Source organism: Cyprinus carpio, chromosome A12 (genome assembly GCF_018340385.1).
Source record: "Cyprinus carpio isolate SPL01 chromosome A12, ASM1834038v1, whole genome shotgun sequence".
Classification (NCBI taxonomy): Eukaryota; Metazoa; Chordata; class Actinopteri; order Cypriniformes; family Cyprinidae; genus Cyprinus; species Cyprinus carpio.
In genome coordinates, this window is record NC_056583.1 from 13,945,402 (window position 1) to 13,966,049 (window position 20,648).

The following is a 20,648-nucleotide window of genomic DNA, read 5'->3' on the forward strand; positions in this document are numbered from 1 at the left end:
CAGAAAATAGGTGTCCATTTTTATAAATTAGTAAACATACATTTACATGTGTGGATAAGTATGAAAGAGGAGGTAAGAGTGAACGACTTATTACTCTGAATTTTAATACCATCTACAGGTCAGTTTTGGTGTTGCAGAAAATGTCTGGGTGATTATTGGCAGAATCTACATGTGGTATGAATTTAGAGAAACTGTGAAATGTTTAAGAATACACTTCCGTACAAAAGTTTGGAGTCGGGGTTTTTTCATGTTCTTTTTTTATGTTCTTACCCAGGTTGCATTTATTTGATGAAATGCAGTAACCATACAATTTTAATGTATTTTAAAAAGTTTTTTTTTTTTTTTTGACGATAAACTGAATTTTCAGTAGCCATAACCCCAGACCTTAGTGTCACGTGATCCTTCAGAAATCATTCTGATTTGGTGCTCACGAAACATTTCATATTGTTATCAGTTGAAAACAGTTGAGCTGTTTAATGAACACTTTCAGGTCATTTGCAAAAGAGGAACAAAAAAGTAATTTGTAAAAGCCTTTATTTTTGATCAGTTTAATTGTAAAGTATTAATTTCTTTAAAAATGTTTTACTGAAATACTGAATTCTCAGCATTCAAATTCAAATGTGGCTATTTTTTTCTATGTGTAGGAATTTATTAATGGACATATTAAATAATTTAGTAATTAACACCCTAATTAGTTTATCCAATAAATTAAATGCAGTAATATCAGAGATCTCTGTTTTTTGTGTGACTGGTCACTGGTGAGCTGTAGGCTTCAGAAGACTTGAAATAATGATCTTTATGGCACTTTTTGTATGTCCCCACTGTCCCCATTCACTTATATTGTATGGAAAACAGCAGCCAGAACATTTGGCTAAACATCTTTTTTTTTTTCTTCTGTTCCATAAAAGAAAGTAAGTCATAGAGGTTTAGAACAAAAGAGTAACTAACAAGTCACACTGACACTTCTGTTTATTTGGTTAAAAGTAATAATGTTTTATTAACATTAACAATAGTACATTTGGTTTGTATTTCAATATGTGCTGTGGTGTATTGCAGTGGATGTGGTACGTATATTTTATCATTACTCTCAGGGTTAGTTTTTTACATCAGTAAGTCATTCAGACAATTAATTATTCAGCAATAATTTGGGATAAACAAAGCAGGCAAAAGAGAAGAAAAAGAGAAACATAAAATGAAAAAGAAAATGACAAACTGAGCACTATGCACTATGTGTCAGTGGGTGAAAGTTACATGAAACAAAAAGACATAATATGCACATCAAACACAGGAGCTTTGTGTGTTCACTTACAGGCAAGTTTAGAACTCTAACTCACATTCCAGTCACTACACTAACTGCTCTCTTCCTATTGCACCCTCACTTTACATAGCCTTCTGGTTTCCTTGTTGATTGTTGCCTCAACTTCTCTCCAGTAACATCAGGTGGCATTTACCCCTGGATGTTAAGGATCTGTGCAGACAGTCCGTGGTGCCAGTTTTTCAGTTTGGAAAATCTTGGGCCTTTTACCTCTGATTCAAACTTCTCCCTGTACAAAACATATATACAAAAATGTATTTAACTTAATCAACATACCTTTATATGTTCCAACCTTATACATTTAAGGCCTGGCCTTGTTAAATATGTCAATGGCCTTATGAAAAAGAAGTGTGCTTGATTGTACTGAATGTGCACTTGTAGTGTACTACAAATCTTAAAAGTATAATTTTAAAACAGTACTTAAAAAAACTGAGACAATGTGGATTACCTTGATTTTCTAAGAGCCTCCTCATCTGGATCTTGCACTGTGATAAATAGAAATAAATACAAGTCAATTGTTACAGACCTAGTCTCCAAAAATAAAGTGCAAACCGATTTTTAAAACACAATCACTGTCATCTCTGACAATATCAGTCTTTTCAACTTAAACCAATTTCCATTTCACACAGTGGTGTGATAAAGAAAGGCTGTACTCACAATACTCCGTTCCTGTGATATGAGCAAGGATGCGGAAGGACTTGGACTGCAGGTTGGCAGCACGACGGGCCCACTCTGACATCTCCATCTCCTTATTATCAGGTTTGATCACAGCCTGGTAAACTGGAGAAGCACTGTCCACAAGAGGGTCTTTAATGGGAAGTGAGCTACTCCCCAGCAGAGAGAAATGGAAAAAAAGATGATCAGTTGTTGATCTGTGTTCTCTGAATTTGGGTGCATCAAGTTAAATTTCCAAAAATCATAATAAAAGGACAATATTTGTTGAAGTTATTTCTGAATTAATAAACTGTTTTACATATTTGTGAAGGTGTGCATCATTTTAATACAGTTCCATAGCAGTGAAAGATTTGTGGTGGAGAAAATGACTAAGAATGAATTAGGATTTGAGAGGAATAAAACATAGTTCCTATAGGAGAATGTAAAGTAAGATGTTAGAGGTTATGTAATTCTCCCCTGGCAGATATACTCAGAACATTCATGTTTTTCTTTATAGATCTCCGTTTACTTACATATTTTCAACAGTATAACATGGTAATTGAAAAATTACCCCCCCAAAAATCCTCTTCAGTGTTTATGCAATCAGCCTTTAACAGAGAATATAATAGAAGAGATGAGTCAAAGCAGCTGTGATGGATCTACATAGACTGTGGCTACTTACGCCAAGGGAGATCCAGTGGGGTCATCACCGCTGTCAATCACATGATGAACCAGGATGGGAAGGAGCAAGTCAGAGCCATGTCATATGGAAGGATGGGAAATGTAGTGGGGGTGGGGCGAGGATGAGTGATGAGAAATGGGTGATTGGTTGTGGATGGAGTGACATAATTGCAAGCAGAAGAGGGAGGAAAAGCACAGATGAGGTTGAGACATATGACCTTGTGGAAGCCTGAAATCAGTCCAGGCTAGATGACCGATAATGAGATTTTACTGTTATAAACACTAAAGACTGAATAGAATTGCATTGTAAGCAAAATCATTAAACTGTAAATAAAAAGATGCAAAATGAGCGGAAATACCTTACTTTTCCTAACATCTCATAACAAATTGCAAGAATATGCTTTCTTGTTTTTAATAGAGTGCTGCAGGGATGACTTATTTTCATAGGCCTAAATCCGAAAATGAGTTAGCTTTTTAGTTTTCCAGGTTCCATCATCCTTAATTCAATGTTTTGTTTTTTAATAAAGACAAAAGTTGTCAGAAACTTAATGGTGGTAATGCTGAACTTGTGGTGTAGTTTGTTTATAGCCTCTGTTTACTTCTAGTGATTGTTAGAAATCATAAAAGTTGTATTAATTTGTAAAGATTGTCATGATGAACAAAATGTGTAAAAATCATGAACTTATGTTGGTCACAGATCTTATTTTCTGCAGGAATCCAAAAGCCAGTGGAAAAATCCTATTTTCGAATCCTATTTAACCAGGTTAATTTTAACTTAAGAGTTGGCCAATAAAAATATGTCATCAAATGTGCTCTTTATTGCAATATACAGTGGTCCTAAAAATTATGTAGAAACTTGAATAGTTCACTCATATTTTTCTTCTTCTGTTATTCTCTTGTATTTTTCAGATTGAGTGGGGTGTTGAACCATGGCAACCAGATTGTTGAGTTAGTGATGTAAAAGAATTGGATCCATCTAATTCATGAAAATATTGCTCATACTGTAGGTGCGTTTCTCAAAAGAAAAGTCTAAGCAGACTGTAGAAACCACCGACACCAATAATCATTACAATCTACTTAGGTTCACATTGCTTTTGGTAAATACATCCCAGACCCTTTTTTGTGTCTTAAATTTGAGACTTTTCATCTCACAATTTTTTTTTCTTTATGAATTCAGAATTGCAAGATATAAACTCAAAATTCTGAGAAAAAAGTCTAATTGCAAGATGCACACTAGAATTCCGAGTTAGCATAAGCAAATAATAATAGAATTTTTGAGCGAACTATTCCTTTAAAAATATCACTGCATTAAATATTGAAATATAATACTGTTTCTGATGCAATAACAGTCATGTAGTGTGGCTTTAATGTCTGTTTTGGGGCCAGTGTATCACTTACCTCAGCTCTCACCTAAGCATCGGTGTAATAAAATGTAAAGTGATGGACAGAAATGGAAGACCTACCTCATCTCGTTTCCTCTGGCTTGGGCCTGACCGGCAATGGCATCCATAATGGCATCCTGAGAATACATACTTATAGGAGTGTTGTACTGGGCATGGATGATAGTAGCCTTCCCACCAGGACCCTTGACCTCAATAGGCTTGTGAGTGGACAAAGCAGAGTCCTTCAGTGCGATGGGATTGAAGCTGGGAACATACTCTTGGCTGTCAGTTCAGGTGTGGGAGTGTCAGGGGAGCGATAGTGTAGAGGGAGGTGGGTAATGGTGAGGAGCCAGAAATATGAGTGAAAACAGAGAGATAGATACGATTTGACAGTGAGAACAGTTTGATTTAGACTTGACTTACCTAATGCATCTGTATAATTAAACAGCAATGAGTTTTGCATTACTAGTTTGGATGCTTCTGAAGTTAAATGGTCTACACCAGCCATTAGTTTTACATTCTAATAAAATCCCATATCTGAAAACACAATGTCCTGTTTAACAAATGCATCTGGGCTTTCAATCATAATGTAAAAATGTACATAACATGCAATAGTTCCCATTATGATACTCCAAAAAACATGCAGAGATGCATTGACCAATAAAACTATAACCAAAACTCAACAACAGATTTATCTTGTTTAAACACTACACTCAAAAGCATTTAACATTTCATCATGTCCGAAATGTCAAATTGTTCAAAATATATTTTGAACATTCGGGAATTGAAAATGTAAGCATGCAAACCACAACCACAGTATTGCATGTGGCCATGCTTCAGAGCACACATATTCACGTGCATCTCTGGAGATTTTATAATCAAAACTGTTACTGACTTGGCAGCTGTGTTGGCAATGACCTGAGACGCCATAGAGGAATATAGACAGAAAAAAGATAAACAAAAGAGTCAGTGTTAGCCTTGATTTCGCAGTGTACTGAATGATAATGGATCCATGTCCATGTAAATTAGCAGGGAAAAAAACAACAATTACATGGAATGCAAATATTTCACTTTGTCTGAAGAACTTGTACCTGAAAAATGAATATATTTTAACTGTTAAAGGACAGTTCAACCAAAAACTAATATTCTTTTTATTTTCACTTTCATTTCATTTAACCTGTATGACTTTGATTCTTTTGTGGAAGACAAAAGAAGATACAGTGAAAATTGTCATAGTGTCTCAGTTTTCCAGCATTCTACAAAATATCTTCTCTTCAAACAAAATTCAAACGAAAAGAAAGTAGTACAGATTTGAAATGACCTGTGAGCGAGTAAATGATCAGAGTCTTTAAATAACAGTTTAAATATATTTAGGATTTCTTGTTATCTGTTGTGCCATGATGTGGAGATGGTTATTACTGGTCACATGTCTCATAAGGATAACATTCTGGTTTGTTCCTAAACCAGATTGATTGACTGGAACAAGAGTGTGGCTGCAGCGGGACACACAGAGAACACTGGAGCTAAAATAACACTCATCCTCTCATCGAATCAAACAGCCAATCCAGTCGTGTTATTGTTAACTAGAACTAAAACTATCAAAAAATAGTTTTTGTTAATTGAAATAAAGCTGAAATTACATAAAATATAAATATTAAAAGAATAATGTAGGCATATTGCCTGTGGCAGCTAACAGAAATTATTTCAAGAACTAAGAACTAAAATTACTAAAACTGAAATAAAAATAAAGCTAAATAAAAATATATTAAAAGCAGCTGTGAGCTGCAAATAGAGGATGGAATATGTGATGGCATTATTGTGGTAGGACTTCATTTGGGATGTACTGTAACAAGAGCTGTGACATTCTGAGCAGGTTAAAAGAGCCAACGAGTGCACATTTGCACCCATGTTCAATTATGGTTCAATGATTGGGGCCTGTGGGAATTACCTCACATGTTTTTGGAAAGAGAAGATACACTGTGGTGACAACAGAATGATTTAGGAATTCCCAGACAGCAACATAGTGTTGGCCCAGATCCGGCCCATATCTGGCCCGCGTGAAATCCATGCGGGCCAGATGTGGGCCAGATATGGGCCGAAACTGCTTGCTGTCTAGGAAGACATCTTATGAAGCTAAATGATGACAACATATTAAAAAGGTGAAAGCATTATCGTTTACATGCTGGCATCACTTATAATCCATTATAAAAAATGTACAATCCTCATCTAATTGCAGGAGATGTAGCTCTAACACGACTAAAATAACTAGTATGTTGTCATTTGGAAGCAGCTTGCAATTAATACATACAGATACGACTTGGCCAGGCCCTGCTCGTATTGCAGGACGGGGGTTGGGTGAACCTTATGGACCACTGGTCCCCCTTCTGCCAAGCACATTCCCAGCTTATCCATTGCATGTGAGAGCGGAATGTGCAGAGGTAATGACGGAATGTTCTGAGTATTCTTTGGCACAGTTTTCTTAAAGGTACTGCGGGGATATAGGTGAGGCTAGCCAATGCCTCCATGGCCCATTAGTAAACTAGCTTGTTAAATCAAATTTGGTGGATGTGCTCATTAAGATACAGATTTGTGGGTTAGGCATCACATTACCTACCCCAGGATTGACAGGCAATTTAGACTGTCTTGTTGAATGACCATCTCCCTTAAAGTTTCTGCTGAATACAGGCCAATGGGAGAATTATACTGTCCCCGCTGGTTTGGGGTGGTTTTTGCCCCTTGCCCGAATTGCAAATAAGAAGGGACAGGGCTTTTAGCAGGAGAATGAATAACGGGTTGGAGATTCTCCTGAGGTTTCTCCTCAGTGTTTGGAATTAGAGATTTTTTTGAAGTTTTGTTTTTTTGGAGGATGGGATGTTTTTTTTTTTGTTTGTTTTCTTCTTCTCCTTCCTCAGTGTCTGTGGTTTCCTTAGCGTAAAATAAACCATTATCAGATCAACAAATGAATCATTAGCCAAAATGGCAAGGCATAGAAGAAAAAGATGGTTAGGAAAGAGGTAAATGAGGCTTGAAGAAGCACTCAAGATCATCAAACAGAATTCATCTGGCAACAACAATGCAAATGAGAACTGGACCAGCAGGAAACTAATGAGGATTTCAAATGATGTGCTTATTGTTGCTTGACCAACAAAAGACAGTAGAGGGAGTTAAGTGTCAACTTTACAGAGAATGTTTGTTTTCACAATCCCTCCTCTTTTATCTCTCTCTCTATGATATGGGCTTGGATACTCCCATGACGGATAAAGAGGATTATAAAGAAATGGCTCGCCTATTACCAGAAAATTATCATTTAGTTTTCTTCAACATATTTGTCCTCTCCATACAGTCCAGTTATATTTTATACCACACTGATAAAATATCAAAAGATGACATAAACTATGACATGTGATGACATGTGTTAAACGTACATTTAGAGAACATTACAGATGGACAGAACACTGCTTTACCTTCTGGTGAGGGATAACTGGCATGGGTGAGTCCATTCTTGGAGTGGCTGTGGGTACAGGAGCGGGACGTCTTGACCTGGGACCAGTACAGAATTCAAAGTAAAGGTCAGTCATGCAAAGACATTAGGCTTTTGTTTGTCATGAGTCAATTTCTCCCATCTTTAATTATTAATATGGTTAATTATTAGTTGTAAACATTAATGTTATTTTTATTACAGTGATTTAAATGCAGTTTAAACACAAATTATAGAACATTTTATGAGAAAGTCCACTTTTAATTGACTGTAGCAGAACATAAACACCAATATATAGTTCAACTCCAGTAAAAACTATCAATTCTTTTAACTGAATTGATACCATTTCCATTACCAATGGTTAAATAAAAAGGTAAGTATTTTATATATATCTAGATCTGGTCCTGAGGTCTGAGACCCTTATTACAAATCCTTATATTTTGCAAAAGTTATTTAGTTTTTATCTTTTAATTGGCTTCTAATCTAATAAAATATACATAAAATAAATTATTACAAATTATATTTGTAATAATTGAAATAATAATTGAATTGGCACAATAATTGAAAAAAATAATTGTACTGAATTGTACATAAGTTCTTGAACTGGCCATAAATTCCTGATCAATGTTCCATGTTTAACATTTGAGAATGATCTAACTAGTCTGATCCAATGTGAACATCTGTACAAAAGAGTTGACATGTCCAGTGACACAAATGTACTTAATTTGCTAGTGGCGAAATACTGCATAATTTTAAATATTATTCTAAAACAAAAGTCTTTAATTTAATTAAAAATAAAGAGGAAAATTATTTGCATGCACTATTATTCAAAAGTTTGGGGTGAGTAAGATACAAACAGCAAAGATGCATTAGATTGATTGAAAGTGACAGTAAAGACATTTTCATTGTTACATAAGATTTCTATTTCAATAGGGATGGGGTGGTTTCTTCCTGACCACCCAAAGGGGCATGGTAAGCAGCTATGGCCACCATGTACACCCTTAAGGTGGAGGGGATCAACCCTGCTGAGAAGGGTCTCTGCAGGAACTTCAGAACTGATCCAACTGGGCAGTTAACTGGGACCAGCTAACAATTTCCGCACCATGAAGTGAACACAACTCACTTCAAGAACTACAGTTCCCTTGTGGAGGGAGCTCTAGAGTGGAGTACAGTATAAACAACCTCAGTTGGCCAAACCCATAATTTCAGGTGGGGATGAACGATTACATCCCCTGACAGAGTCAGAGGGTCCATCCTGATTGGAATCAGAACGGGGCTACTAGAAATAGATTGACCCCATCCCAGCGGACTCTCTCCAGAACTCCTGGGTGCAGAGCAATTGGGGAAAATGCACCTGCATCATTGTTGAAACCCATACAGCACAGAAAAAAGTGGTTCTCTGAACTGGAGAAAGCAAACTCTTCTTGGTGTTCTGCCTTAACCCCAGCTGTTTCATGTGAATGAGAATGCCAAACCGCAATCTGCTCTGATTAAGCTAATATCCACCAATCATTGATGTAATTCAATATGTGTTTGCTCTGGAGTCACAGAGGAGCCAGAATTGCATCCACACACAGGGGAAAGTGCAGGGTGACAGTGCTAGACAAAAATGAAGAACCCGAATATTAAAATGCTTTTAGTAAATACTGGATGTAGAACCCGGACACCCTCTTGAGAGGAGGGACACTTTTTTGTGGCTTCCTTGCTCACGGGAACAACTGCTTCCTGTTCCACTATCAGAGCCTGCCTGGGACACACCAGGACTTGCAGGACCCATTGAGGCACATTTGGCAGAAATTTCGAGGCTGCCAAGATGTCTATTAAGGGAACGAGTTTCTTGAGATTGGCCTCTGGTATATTTGGAATAGTCAGTTTGGTGCCCCGAAGCAGATGGCCAGCAGGGACACTGAGAGCTGGGCTCGCTGGAGACTGTTGTGCCCTGAAGCACCAGAGGTGGCAGGGTTAACACCCTAGCCCCCTGAGGGCACTGAGGAGAAATGGGCTCCGTATAATGAGGTGGAACCGCCTCTCCCCAGTTAAGGGAACCAGTCTCTCGAGACTCTTGAGCAATCAGCAATCCATATGCAATCCGCACGATCTCAGTTGCCACCGTGCCTTAGCAAAGGTGGGACCGGAACAACAAGGACCGCAAACATTGGACACATTCCTCAAAGTGTGCCCAGCGGGAGTGAAGCATTCCCAGCAGGTGCAAGATGCATACAGTCAGCCCCTTCGAGTGATTGTACAATGATTGTATGTATCCGCACCTGTAATGTATAGCTCGGGCAGAGAAGAAGAAATGATAGAAAGTGCTGCCAGTTTTCTTTTTTTTTTCTGCTCGCCATATATTGTTGTGATTGTGCACTGGCACTGACAAACAACATATATTCAGACTGACACACACAGAGCGCTTCTGAAGACACAGAAGCTTGTTTCAGATGCGCTCTTAAGCATCCTGGTCTCTACCTGACCCCACCGTTCCCAAAGCGCTACTGACACAGCGTGAGTTCCCTGAAGGGGAAACCTCTTTTAAAACATTAAAAATCTTACTGACCTCAAACTTTGTTTGAATGTTGCGGCACATACATCTCTCAAAGACACAGTTCTCATTAAGTCAGAGACACAAAGGCTATAATGAATCTCAAAAAACTCATCAATTGACCTTTTTCCTGTGGTCAGAAACTGAAATCATGTCAAGTTTCAATTTTCTAGAGTGGCCAATAAAATCTTAAACAACAAGATGAAGCATTCATTGAGTGAGTATTTTGTAATATGCCAACAGCATTGCTTTTATAGGCAGTAACACTGGGGGGCTCCTCACAAGCCTCTAGGCATGAGAAATTTCTTGTAATCCATCAAGTGAAGTCCAGGGAAAGCACACAGCTGAAAATACATGTGTACCCTGTCACTCCTCCTGAGATGCTTTTGATTGGAGAGCAGCATGAAAAGATGGAGCAAAATTACATAAATCGTCAATGATAAATCTGTTGTATCTAGCAAATCAAATGAAATGCAGCAAGTATCTACATGTATCACATAGTATACAATAATACAAACATCCACATGTATATGAGAACATGTATATAACCTCCAACGAATAAAGATGGTTGCTGTCAATAAATAAGGAGTATCAGCTAAGCTTCTGAAAATTACCCCCGAATAAAAGACAGAGACAGAGAAGGAGTAGCTTATAAAAGTTAACACTAGAGCCAGCATTAAGAAATGTCACAGGGTAGCTGAGTTATCTTTGTGAGTAACATTTCCTCCTTTTGCTGTAGTGTAGGAAGCCACATGAAAGGACTTAATCTACTTTCGGATAGAGGCTTTGGGGTGTCCGTACTAAATTAATAAACTATATTAAAAAGATATATAAAAAAGCCTTCTGAATGTAAAATCCCCCTATCCCCTAAACATCAATGCCTTTAATTTATGCATGCTGCAACCTGAAGGACTACATGATACCTAGCTGATTTATTACAGACACATTTTTGAATTCAATTGTCCTGTCGGTATATTTGTATGCTAACCATCTCTCGTAGTCTGTGTCAGCTCAACTGTGACTGCTTATATCACTCATGGACGAGCTGTTTTATTGCAGACACTTTGATTGCTTGCCAGAGTTGTCTGCTGCCAAAGTAAATGAGATGCAATGCTGATGCCCTCTAAGAAAACCCATTTACTAACAAACATAATGGGAAATCACTGGATGCAAAGACTAAGATGGAGTGTAGTTTGGAGGAAATAAAGTAAGTTAAAAGTATTCAGAAACATAAAAAGCATCCAAAGGTTAAGGTGGTGTTGAGGTATACCTCTGCATGGTGAGGCTGAGTTTGGTGATGGCTGCCTTTATCTTGTTTTGGGCCTCCAGATGGGTCATGCCCTCAGTGCTGACCCCATCGATTGCTGTAATTATGTCACCCTGACTGAGGTTTCCGCTTGCTGCCTTGCTGCCTGGTGTGATCTGTGGAAAGACACCAGAAATTCATTAAATAACTACAAATGAAACCACAGACTGAATTTTATACACAAAAAAAAAATCCAATGGCAAATCATCATGGCTACAGAAACCGTTTCTGTATTGTTTGTTTGTTTATTGATAATTACTATCAAATTCATTTTCACACACTATGCTTGCAACAGTACACACATTTGCATGATACATCAGTCAAATTTAATTAATAACTTGTCACTGTCAAGTGCAGCAGATGATTCTGAGCAGATGTGTTCTTGCTGAACACAAACAATGTTCTCCTCTTTGCAAAAAATAAATAAATAAATAAAATGCTTAAATCAAAGTTACTACTTTTATGACCTTGAAAATGAACATCCTTAAACAACAAGAAGGGGCAATCGTGGAGTGACCTCCGAGTAAGAACTCTTGTAAAACAACAGCAGCATTGCGGCATAGGCTGAAACACTGGAGGGCTTTCAGTATAGGCATAAGACATGCAAACATAAATGATTTTCTCTTCTTCTTTAGTGAAATCTTTTTTTAAATATGGGCTGAGAGAATCCACTTGAAGCTTAGTTCTTTTGTATATGCAGACATACACCTGAATAAATGTCTTCAATTATTTAGTTAGAATGAAGTGATTGGAATGACAGTAGGAGGAAGCGATGTGTGCTAAACATTTATAAAAGATTGTTTATGACTGGGCATCAAAATCAATCAAAATCAATCACCCATAGCGTAAAAAGAAATTAGAAACCATTATAATCAGCATTTTTGTTTACCTTGAAAGAGTTGCTGAAAGTAAACGGATGTAGACATATTGACAATTCTGAACAAATTAAGGGGCTGTTCATAGAAAATGCTTTTTTTGCATTTTAAATAGCAAGATGGGTTGCAATTGAGTGGAAACAAATGCACATTCTCAAAAACATGCTGATCTTGTTTGCCAGTTATGCTACAAATCTTTCCTCCGAGTTCTAAACAAAGTCAAAGCAGACTTAACATCTTCATATCTGTGCAAAACACACAGTAGTGGTGTTTTTTTTTCTGAAAGAATCATTGTTTTTGAATTAATCATTTGAGTGAATGATTCAACGACTCAGTCATAATGTTTAATTCCAAAATTAATTAGTGTTTTGAATTACTCAGATGAATAAATGATTCAAAAATCTACTCAGGCTGTTTGTTCCTGAATGAATCAGTATTTTGAATGAATCAGATGTATAACAGATTCTGAAACTCCACCTGCTTTGACGTGCAATTTTTTTTCCCCGGTTCGTTTCTTATTCAACGGAGGTCAGGGAAGAGTTGAACAATATCTCTGGCCTAGTCACTAGCAACATGAATACACTGGAGTGTCGAATAGCTGAGCTGGCACAGATATATCCACAAGATTCAGAGAAAGCATTTAATTCCTAGAAAGAAAAAACAATGAAGCTAGGTGTCAACGACCCGGAGTTATGCAAAAAGCGACATAGAAAAACATCCGAGACAAGTTTTCCAAAGCCATGAAAAGAATGAAAGGAAAGAGTAAAGATATAAGGTAGCAAGTACCAAATACATGTGTTTCAAATAAATGTTACACCATGATACTTGACTCTGAACTGCTGCTAATCTTTATTCTTTTATCTATAATATTCTGACCATTGGTGCCCGTCTCACACCTAGATTGCCTACACTTCATCATTATATCGTTGTTGTGTTTAGGGTATATGCGCGAGCATCTCAAGTTGTTTACATTAATCTACACCCCGCCTTCAGGGGTGTTGGAATGTTTTAAAACAGTATACCGTCGCTCAAACTTTTCAAACTTCTTTTTGCCCTAAAACGAAGAATTAAAACAAACTTTGTTTGAAGTATACTGGGGCCTTGAGAGTCTGAGTTGATATACAAGTGGAGTAATATAAAATGAGAAAAGTCATAGTGTTGTTTACTGTAGTATAGTAGTTTACTATTGAAAAGCTGATTTGCCAATCAGCCTAAAGAACTGGGACTAATAGTAATATATATATATATATATATATATATATATATATATATATATATATATATATAAAACGGACTGATTGGAAAAAGCTCAGAAACCAAGGGAATGGAGATTGAAATCCGGGATTCAGTCAGTGGATATATTTTCAGGCAGCTCATTAAAATGTTAAAAATAAAGGTTGTTGTTAACGCCCCCTGCCTCTCAATTTGACCCTGTATTCTGGGGCCCTGCCAGCAACCGTTTTGTCCCACCTGCTGCCATTACTCAACATGCACACAAATACATGCTCCTGAAAGAGCTCTCCTTCATGTAATATTTTGCGTGTAAATTCCCAATTGCCAAACAAATTACAACTTCTGAAGGTGAATTAAGAACACCCAATCATGTGATTTACCTGAAAATAACTGGAATCCATAATGAGCAATGGTTTAGGAATTTTTAGAACAAGTATGGGACGTAGTTTTGCTCTAAACTCCAAATTAGCAAGAAAATTTGAAATATTACTATATAATTTTTCTAAAACACAAAATACACTGGAAAAGATTCATAGTCACTTGGCGATCAGATAGAGGCATCTTTTTTATGCTTGTACAGTCAATCACTGCTTGCATTTCCCTGACTTTGCTATTCAGACATATTTCTTCTTGGCTATTATGTAATTAAACCCCATTGCATGCATCAGGGTCCTACAAGCTAGATTAGAAACATCATCATCATCGCCCTCCTCCTGTTCATATTTCACTTAAGCCAACAGACTGCTACTTGACCAACACTTCAGTCATAATGCTGCATGCTGAATGACAGTGAGAGGCTAAATAAAAAACACACACATACAGAGCAGGATGATCTGAGATAGAATCTGCATTTTTGGGAGCCAAGAAAAGATAATTTGGAATTCACCATTTCATCACATTGGTTTTGGGCTGGCATTATTCAGATATTAGACAACATACAATTTTTCTCAGAATATTTCCTTAAGATTATTTTACTTTATTTACAAACATTAATTATTATTATTTTTTATTTCCATGTTTCAAAACATGTTTTTAAACAATACTTGAGTTTTACATTACAAAATATTAATTAAGGAAATTTAGGCTACTACTGAAACTACTTTTAGATCTTTAAAGCACTTACTGCACACTTGCACAGTACATTAATCTGCCCTTTATAGATGTTAAATGATCATTTTTAATATCCTTAATAGATTCAAATAAACTTTTTTTTTTCAAATCAAATCATAGCATGATTTATTTTTATTTTAAACGGCTAATAATAATAAAAAAAAGTGAATTGTAACTGTATTCATCATTGTAAAGAGATGTTTCTTCACAACAACCACAGCATTGAGATGTAATGCAAAAACAATGCCTTTTTAATTACGTTATACCATTGTTGACAAACTGGTGATCATGCGAGTGTCAAACAACATCTTGTGTTTCCCAGAGGCTTGGAAAAAAAAATTAAAAAAATCAAACACCTGAACAGGTTGCTTTGCACAGTTTGTCTATCAAAGTTACTTTAGTAAGAAAATGGCAACAGTTTCTTGATTTCATCAGTCAATTTCAAAAGCTAAGGAAAGTTTACTTAAAATATTAAGTGTGAAAACTTTTAGTTGAGTAAAACTTGAGTAACACAGTAGCCACTTCACTTTAGCTTATTTCTCAGGATGTTTACTGAAGTGAGATGCACTCACAGCAAGAATCACTGTTCAAGCACAGGTTCATTTTGTCTGCTAGAATGCTTTCCTTATTTTTAAGTTAAATTAAATGAGTATGAATAAGTTAAGGGGAAGCTATGACATGTCATGTATCTCATCTTCTGCCACCTTAAACTAAACACACTTTTGATTCATTTATAAATTAATGTAATATAAGTCCTATTCAACTGTAGAATAAAATGTCAAGAGGGATAACAGGCACAAAACTAATACAAAAATATAGCTGTGTTCATTTAATTTAAGCCGTAAAACTGCCAATCTCAATACAACAGATGCTAAATTCAATGACCCGCTAAGATCCATATGAAAACATTTGATACATTGTGACTGTTTATTTAAATCTAGTCCAGAAGGCAACTGTCTTAATTTGAAGAGTTGATGAGCTCCATCCTCTCCCATTAGTTCCTAAAAATCCTAACATTTATCTGAAATACAGATATGGTGTTCCAACATGACTTTCAAGTTATAGATTAAAGCATCTGTTTTATCTTGTCGAGTGATAGTAGAATCTTCCAGTAGAACCTCGGTGAGGAAACAGGGGCCTGGTGCTTTTGGCAGTGTGATTTATGAGTCAGTCCTTGGTTAATGCCAGCTTTGATTTTTTGCCACCTTCTGCACTGTTCTGACTAAAAGCAAAGTTTGGGTTGATGATCTGAACTCTCTGTGGGTGTTTGCAAGGCTCTGAGGGCCACTGATAGTACATTCATTTCGATGTTGCTAAGCTCCAGCATACCTACATATATATGCATAATAAAGCCTGGCACTGTCCACCTTTGTGTTACAAAGGACTTGACCTCAGCTTAATGTAGCCTGACGTCCTACAGCACTGAACAGTTAGAGTCAACGACCTTGAAGAGCTTGCAAAGGAGTTGCCAAAGTGGAATTGAATAGATTTATTATGAGGTCTATGAATCTGCAATACACAGGAGACACAATGTGGATATTAAAATACAACAGAATGAAGAAAAAAAGATATGGGTACATTACTAAGCACATGTAGTCTTAAGGTTTCATCTGCGGTGGAATTAATTTAATACATCACAAATGACTCTTTTAAAGTCTTTGTCATGGACTTTATGAAGTCCTCTACAGACTATAATATTAGGACTTTGCAGAGCTGTACTTCCATATCATGCACAACAATATATATGACGGAAATTATCTCTGAGAGGACATTAGGGCCAGTGCTTTCCGCTATTGGCAATGTTGCTCTACAAAGCCGTTCGGCATTTACAAAGCCACTGACAAAATCTCCCAATTTTAAATGCATCATTATCAAGTTGCCTGAGTGGACGGTCTTATCAGAATTGATTAAAGTTATTGCTGTGAGTGTGTTACTGCAGTTACTGCTCCTCATTTCTGTTCTTTGCATTTTTTTATGCAATACTTTGACAAAAAGGTAAAAAACAAGAATGATTTAAATGCAAATCTTTCCAATTCTGTTTAAGTTCAGACAAAAGTAGAGTATATAATGAAAATTTTTAAGTGACTGTGTTCTGTGTCCAGTATTTAATAGGTGTCAGTCAGGGTTCCATGTGTTTTAAAATGCTGTAATTTATTAATTACAATTTTTGTTGGCTTGCTTTTGTATGTTATTTCTTTTTCATTAGTCAAAGGGAATTAACTAACAGCTTCAGGAATATTCTTTCTTCCAGTGACTCTCTCCAAGCAATATTTAAATTCACAATGACCTCATGTGTCTATTGTCTCTGTGCTCTTCACATTTATGGCACCCACAGGTCTGACCTTCAGCGCTAAGCTAAAATCAGTGGCCATAAGTCACGCATTGCACCCACGGGCCAAAAGTGGTCGTCACTTGCTATCATTAGCTACAACAGAGCTTTTTATTTAGGGTTGCAAAGGAGGCAAAGTAGTTAAATAGCTAAGAGACAGTGATTTATTTTTATTACATTTTCCATTATTACTCATTTTTATTAAAAAGCAGCATAAAATGTTTCATTAGGAAATAAGGCAGCTTCCTACCAACCCACAACCACAAAAACAACCCACACACATATAACAACCTCATATTGTTCTGTCACTCACTTAGCAATTTTCTTCATATTATTGTTGTCATTTTCCTATGTCTGTAACACTGAGGCCAGGACATCTTAATTAAAATTGGATCATAGCTTGCATGAAAAACTAAACAAATGTCTATGATTTAATATTTCAAAAGGTTGCATCTCAGGTCTAAATCCATTTATCAACATCTACTGTAAATGACTCTTCTGTCCAGCATCAATTGCTTTATTGACACTAATATCACATATCCTGAGGTATTTTTCTCATGTAATAATTTACTGAATCAAAGTATTAAATTAGATCATCCACCATTCTCAATGAATGTGACAAATGTCACAATATCATGTCGCTATATCACTTTACAGACACTACAGAAAATCAGCAAGTATTACGAAAACAGAAAGAGCAATTACTAGGCTTCTTTGTGCAAGACAGCAGCTCTTTCAGCCTTGGGACCCGGATTAAGATTGGGTACAGATTGTCTATGTGCTTTAGGATAGAGGCTGATCTTTTATTACAGAGTGCGAAGATTTGATTTTTGAAATGCATAAATCGTCAGCTCTGGCTGTTACATATGCATCAGTCATGTGAGACCAGATCTTAACACATATAGCCTATTGTCCACATTTCAATCTACCTCCATATTCAGTGACAGCTGGGTCGGGAGAGACTATAAAATCCAGATGGACACCTGGTTTGACACTGATTACGGCATCAAAGCATGTGCCACCAGCAATGCTGATTAGAAATGTAATGGAACAGAGATAAGTTTTCCTGGTATGATGGTCCTGTCTGTAATTGCTTCCAGACAAACAGCCAATATGAGGAGAGGAGATCTACCACAGCCTTGACAAACAGAGGTAATGACTTTCCCCTTATTGAACTGAAAGACAATCAAATGTCAAGAAAGGTGTCAGCTATGAAACAAACAAACTGGGCTGAACCACCTTTGATTGATTATACAGCGGCAGTGATTTCTTGTCATAGCAGAGAGAAAATCACCTCACCGTCTGTTAGGACAAATATAATCTCTCTGAGCCTTTGGATAAGCCATGTCCTCTTCCTTGAACCCATAGCCTAAGACAATGAGGATTTTAGATGCCATGGGATGAGCACACTTAATGCACAGAAAGAATATTGACTGAATGATATGTAACAATGTGGATTGTATTAACGATTCGATTCCCAAAGGCATAAGTGGTGCTAGTTTTTCAATAGCATGCCTTATTGATGCCTCTTTTTTATTTTAAATAAATAAATAAATAAAACATTTAACAAAAGAATTTACAACAATCATGTTGCAGGAGATGATAGATGGGAAACCGCTTACCATCGAGAAGTGAATTCTAAGAAGGCTGAAAACTGAAATGAGAATCAACATCCATGAGCAACAAGAATTTGAGCATCTTTCAACGAAACATGACGTCAACATCTGTTTAGCATAAATGACAGTCAGGAGAGAGAGACATCCAAAAACGAAAGTTTTTTTGCATTTAAAAAGATAGTTTACTCCAAAATACGAATTCTATCATCATTTAATCACCCTCGTGTCATGCCAAACCTACAGTATATGACCTTATATATCCCCAGAACACATAAGCAGATATTTTGGAAAAGAGATACAATGAAAGTCAATGGGGTCCAAATGAGATATTTTTTTCAAAATATCTTCTTTCGTGTTCCACAAAAGGAATAAAATCATAGAGGTTTGAAGCAATATGAGGGTGAGTAAAAATAAATAAATAAATAAATAAATAAAATCCCTTTAAATATTTTTTTTCTTCAAGGACTGTAAATGACAAAAATGAAAGTCTCTATTTTCCATTTCATTTTATAGATTGAATCAGTCAGTGTCATAAATGAACAGGCACCGTGTTCATTTTTTCACTTTGGGCGAATAAGCACAGTGAATGTGATTTAACTAGACAGTAGAATACATCCAGGGTTCTTGCCTTTCACTTTCAACTTCACATGCACAGATTCATGTTCCTAAAGCTTGCATCATCTATTGCTATTCATAGAGTTTTCCACTGTAAATGCACCACAACACCTCTCTCAAGCCAAATGGCCAAAGCTGGTTAGAGAATTTCTGCTTTGGCTTGGACGATAACCAATACAACAACAGCTGCAATAAGATGTTACATAATGCCAACATACCATGTGACTCAAAGCTTTAATCAATTTTCATTGTTAAGCGAAGTAAAAACAAGTCAAAACAATCTCTGATGTGAGGTTTCTTTTTTTCTTTCTTTTTTAATCAAAGCAGGCATTTGTTTAAATAGAGCATGATGTGTTTGTTTCTTCTACAAAGCAGAGCTGTTGTCTCACCCGGGAGATGGTCAGGGGCATGTTGAAGTCTTTGCCTCCCTGCAGCCTAAAGCCCCAAGGTGCAGGTCCAGACAGGGTTATTGTGTAATTGCTCATTTTGAAGAGAGTTTAAAGTGAAAAGCTTCTTCACAGGTCAGTAAAGTCCTCTTTTTTCTTTCAGTTCTTCTCCCTGTAGTCAGGATGACCAAACACCCGGGTACGGGCAGGCACCGAGGAGCCTCTGAAACACAACAACAATAGACAGGAAATGCAATAGAGTGAAACAATATGTATTACCTTATGCCCTCCGTCACTATACAGCCATCACACATGACCTGAGTTTACACTCTCAAAAACATACCACAGAAGGATCAGACTTAAAAAAAAAACAAATAGTTAAATCCCACCCCTGTTTATACTGACAAAATAAGTCAAAAAAGTCTTAAAAGCAGAAGGAGGAGAGTTCTTGCCTGCTCGGATGGCCTGGACAGACAGCCTAAGAATAGACCCCTTCTGCAGAAAGTGATAACACTCAAGCCCCGGGGGCCCTTATATGGTGTGTAAGGGGACACCCTCGGATACCAAGCCCCCATGATTCACATGGCGAATATAGCCTCTTCTTAGGGTAACACATTTTTCCACTCTGCTCATATGGGCGTCAACTCATGGCACCATGGATAAAGAGCTAGTGGGAAGTGACTAATAAACAAGGAGCCATTAGTGCTAAGTCTGACGTAATGTCATTTTGCAGCTCTTTCACAGTGCAAATCCAAATTGTAAGATTTAATTGAGGTGGTGGGACTGATTACAACTGTCATCAAGGGCCTCATCTCTTCTTTCTTATTTACAATGGAGGTCTAGATGCTGGGTTTCACAAATCCTGAGTGAACAAATGAGTTTCATAATATCTGGTGCGAGCTATCCATTAGCATTCCTGTTCAATTCAGCAGCAATCGCTCGGCTGGCACAGGACTTCCCAGAATTCTGCGATTTAAATTCTTCTATCACTCTCAGGGCACAGTTCTGCTGCAAGGCTGTTTTGAGCCAATCACGTAAGCTGTAAATGGCATGTGACTAATGACTGTAGAGCTATAGAAAAACGACAGCGCTGATTGGCTGATGACACCACACGCACAAACTAGTGATT

General features: G+C 36.9%; 1 protein-coding gene across 2 annotated transcripts; it reads right to left on the reverse strand.

Moving 5' to 3' along the window:
• Positions 1–951: 951 nt before the first annotated feature.
• Positions 952–20,105, reverse strand: LOC109053289 (LIM domain-binding protein 3-like). Of its 2 annotated transcripts, none has more exons than XM_042767689.1 (10): positions 19,972–20,105; positions 19,523–19,742; positions 11,320–11,471; positions 7,497–7,572; positions 4,928–4,950; positions 4,114–4,314; positions 2,652–2,681; positions 1,973–2,139; positions 1,764–1,800; positions 952–1,544 (listed from the first exon to the last, which is right to left on the reverse strand). In XM_042767689.1, exons 2-10 carry the CDS (start codon positions 19,616–19,618, stop codon positions 1,448–1,450), a joined length of 879 nt encoding a protein of 292 aa, XP_042623623.1. In that variant the 5' UTR covers positions 19,619–19,742; positions 19,972–20,105; the 3' UTR covers positions 952–1,447. The 2 variants fall into 2 exon arrangements, with proteins under 2 accessions (XP_042623623.1, XP_042623624.1); XM_042767690.1 differs by having other exon boundaries at positions 19,863–19,980.
• Between the last annotated feature and the right edge of the window lie 543 nt (positions 20,106–20,648).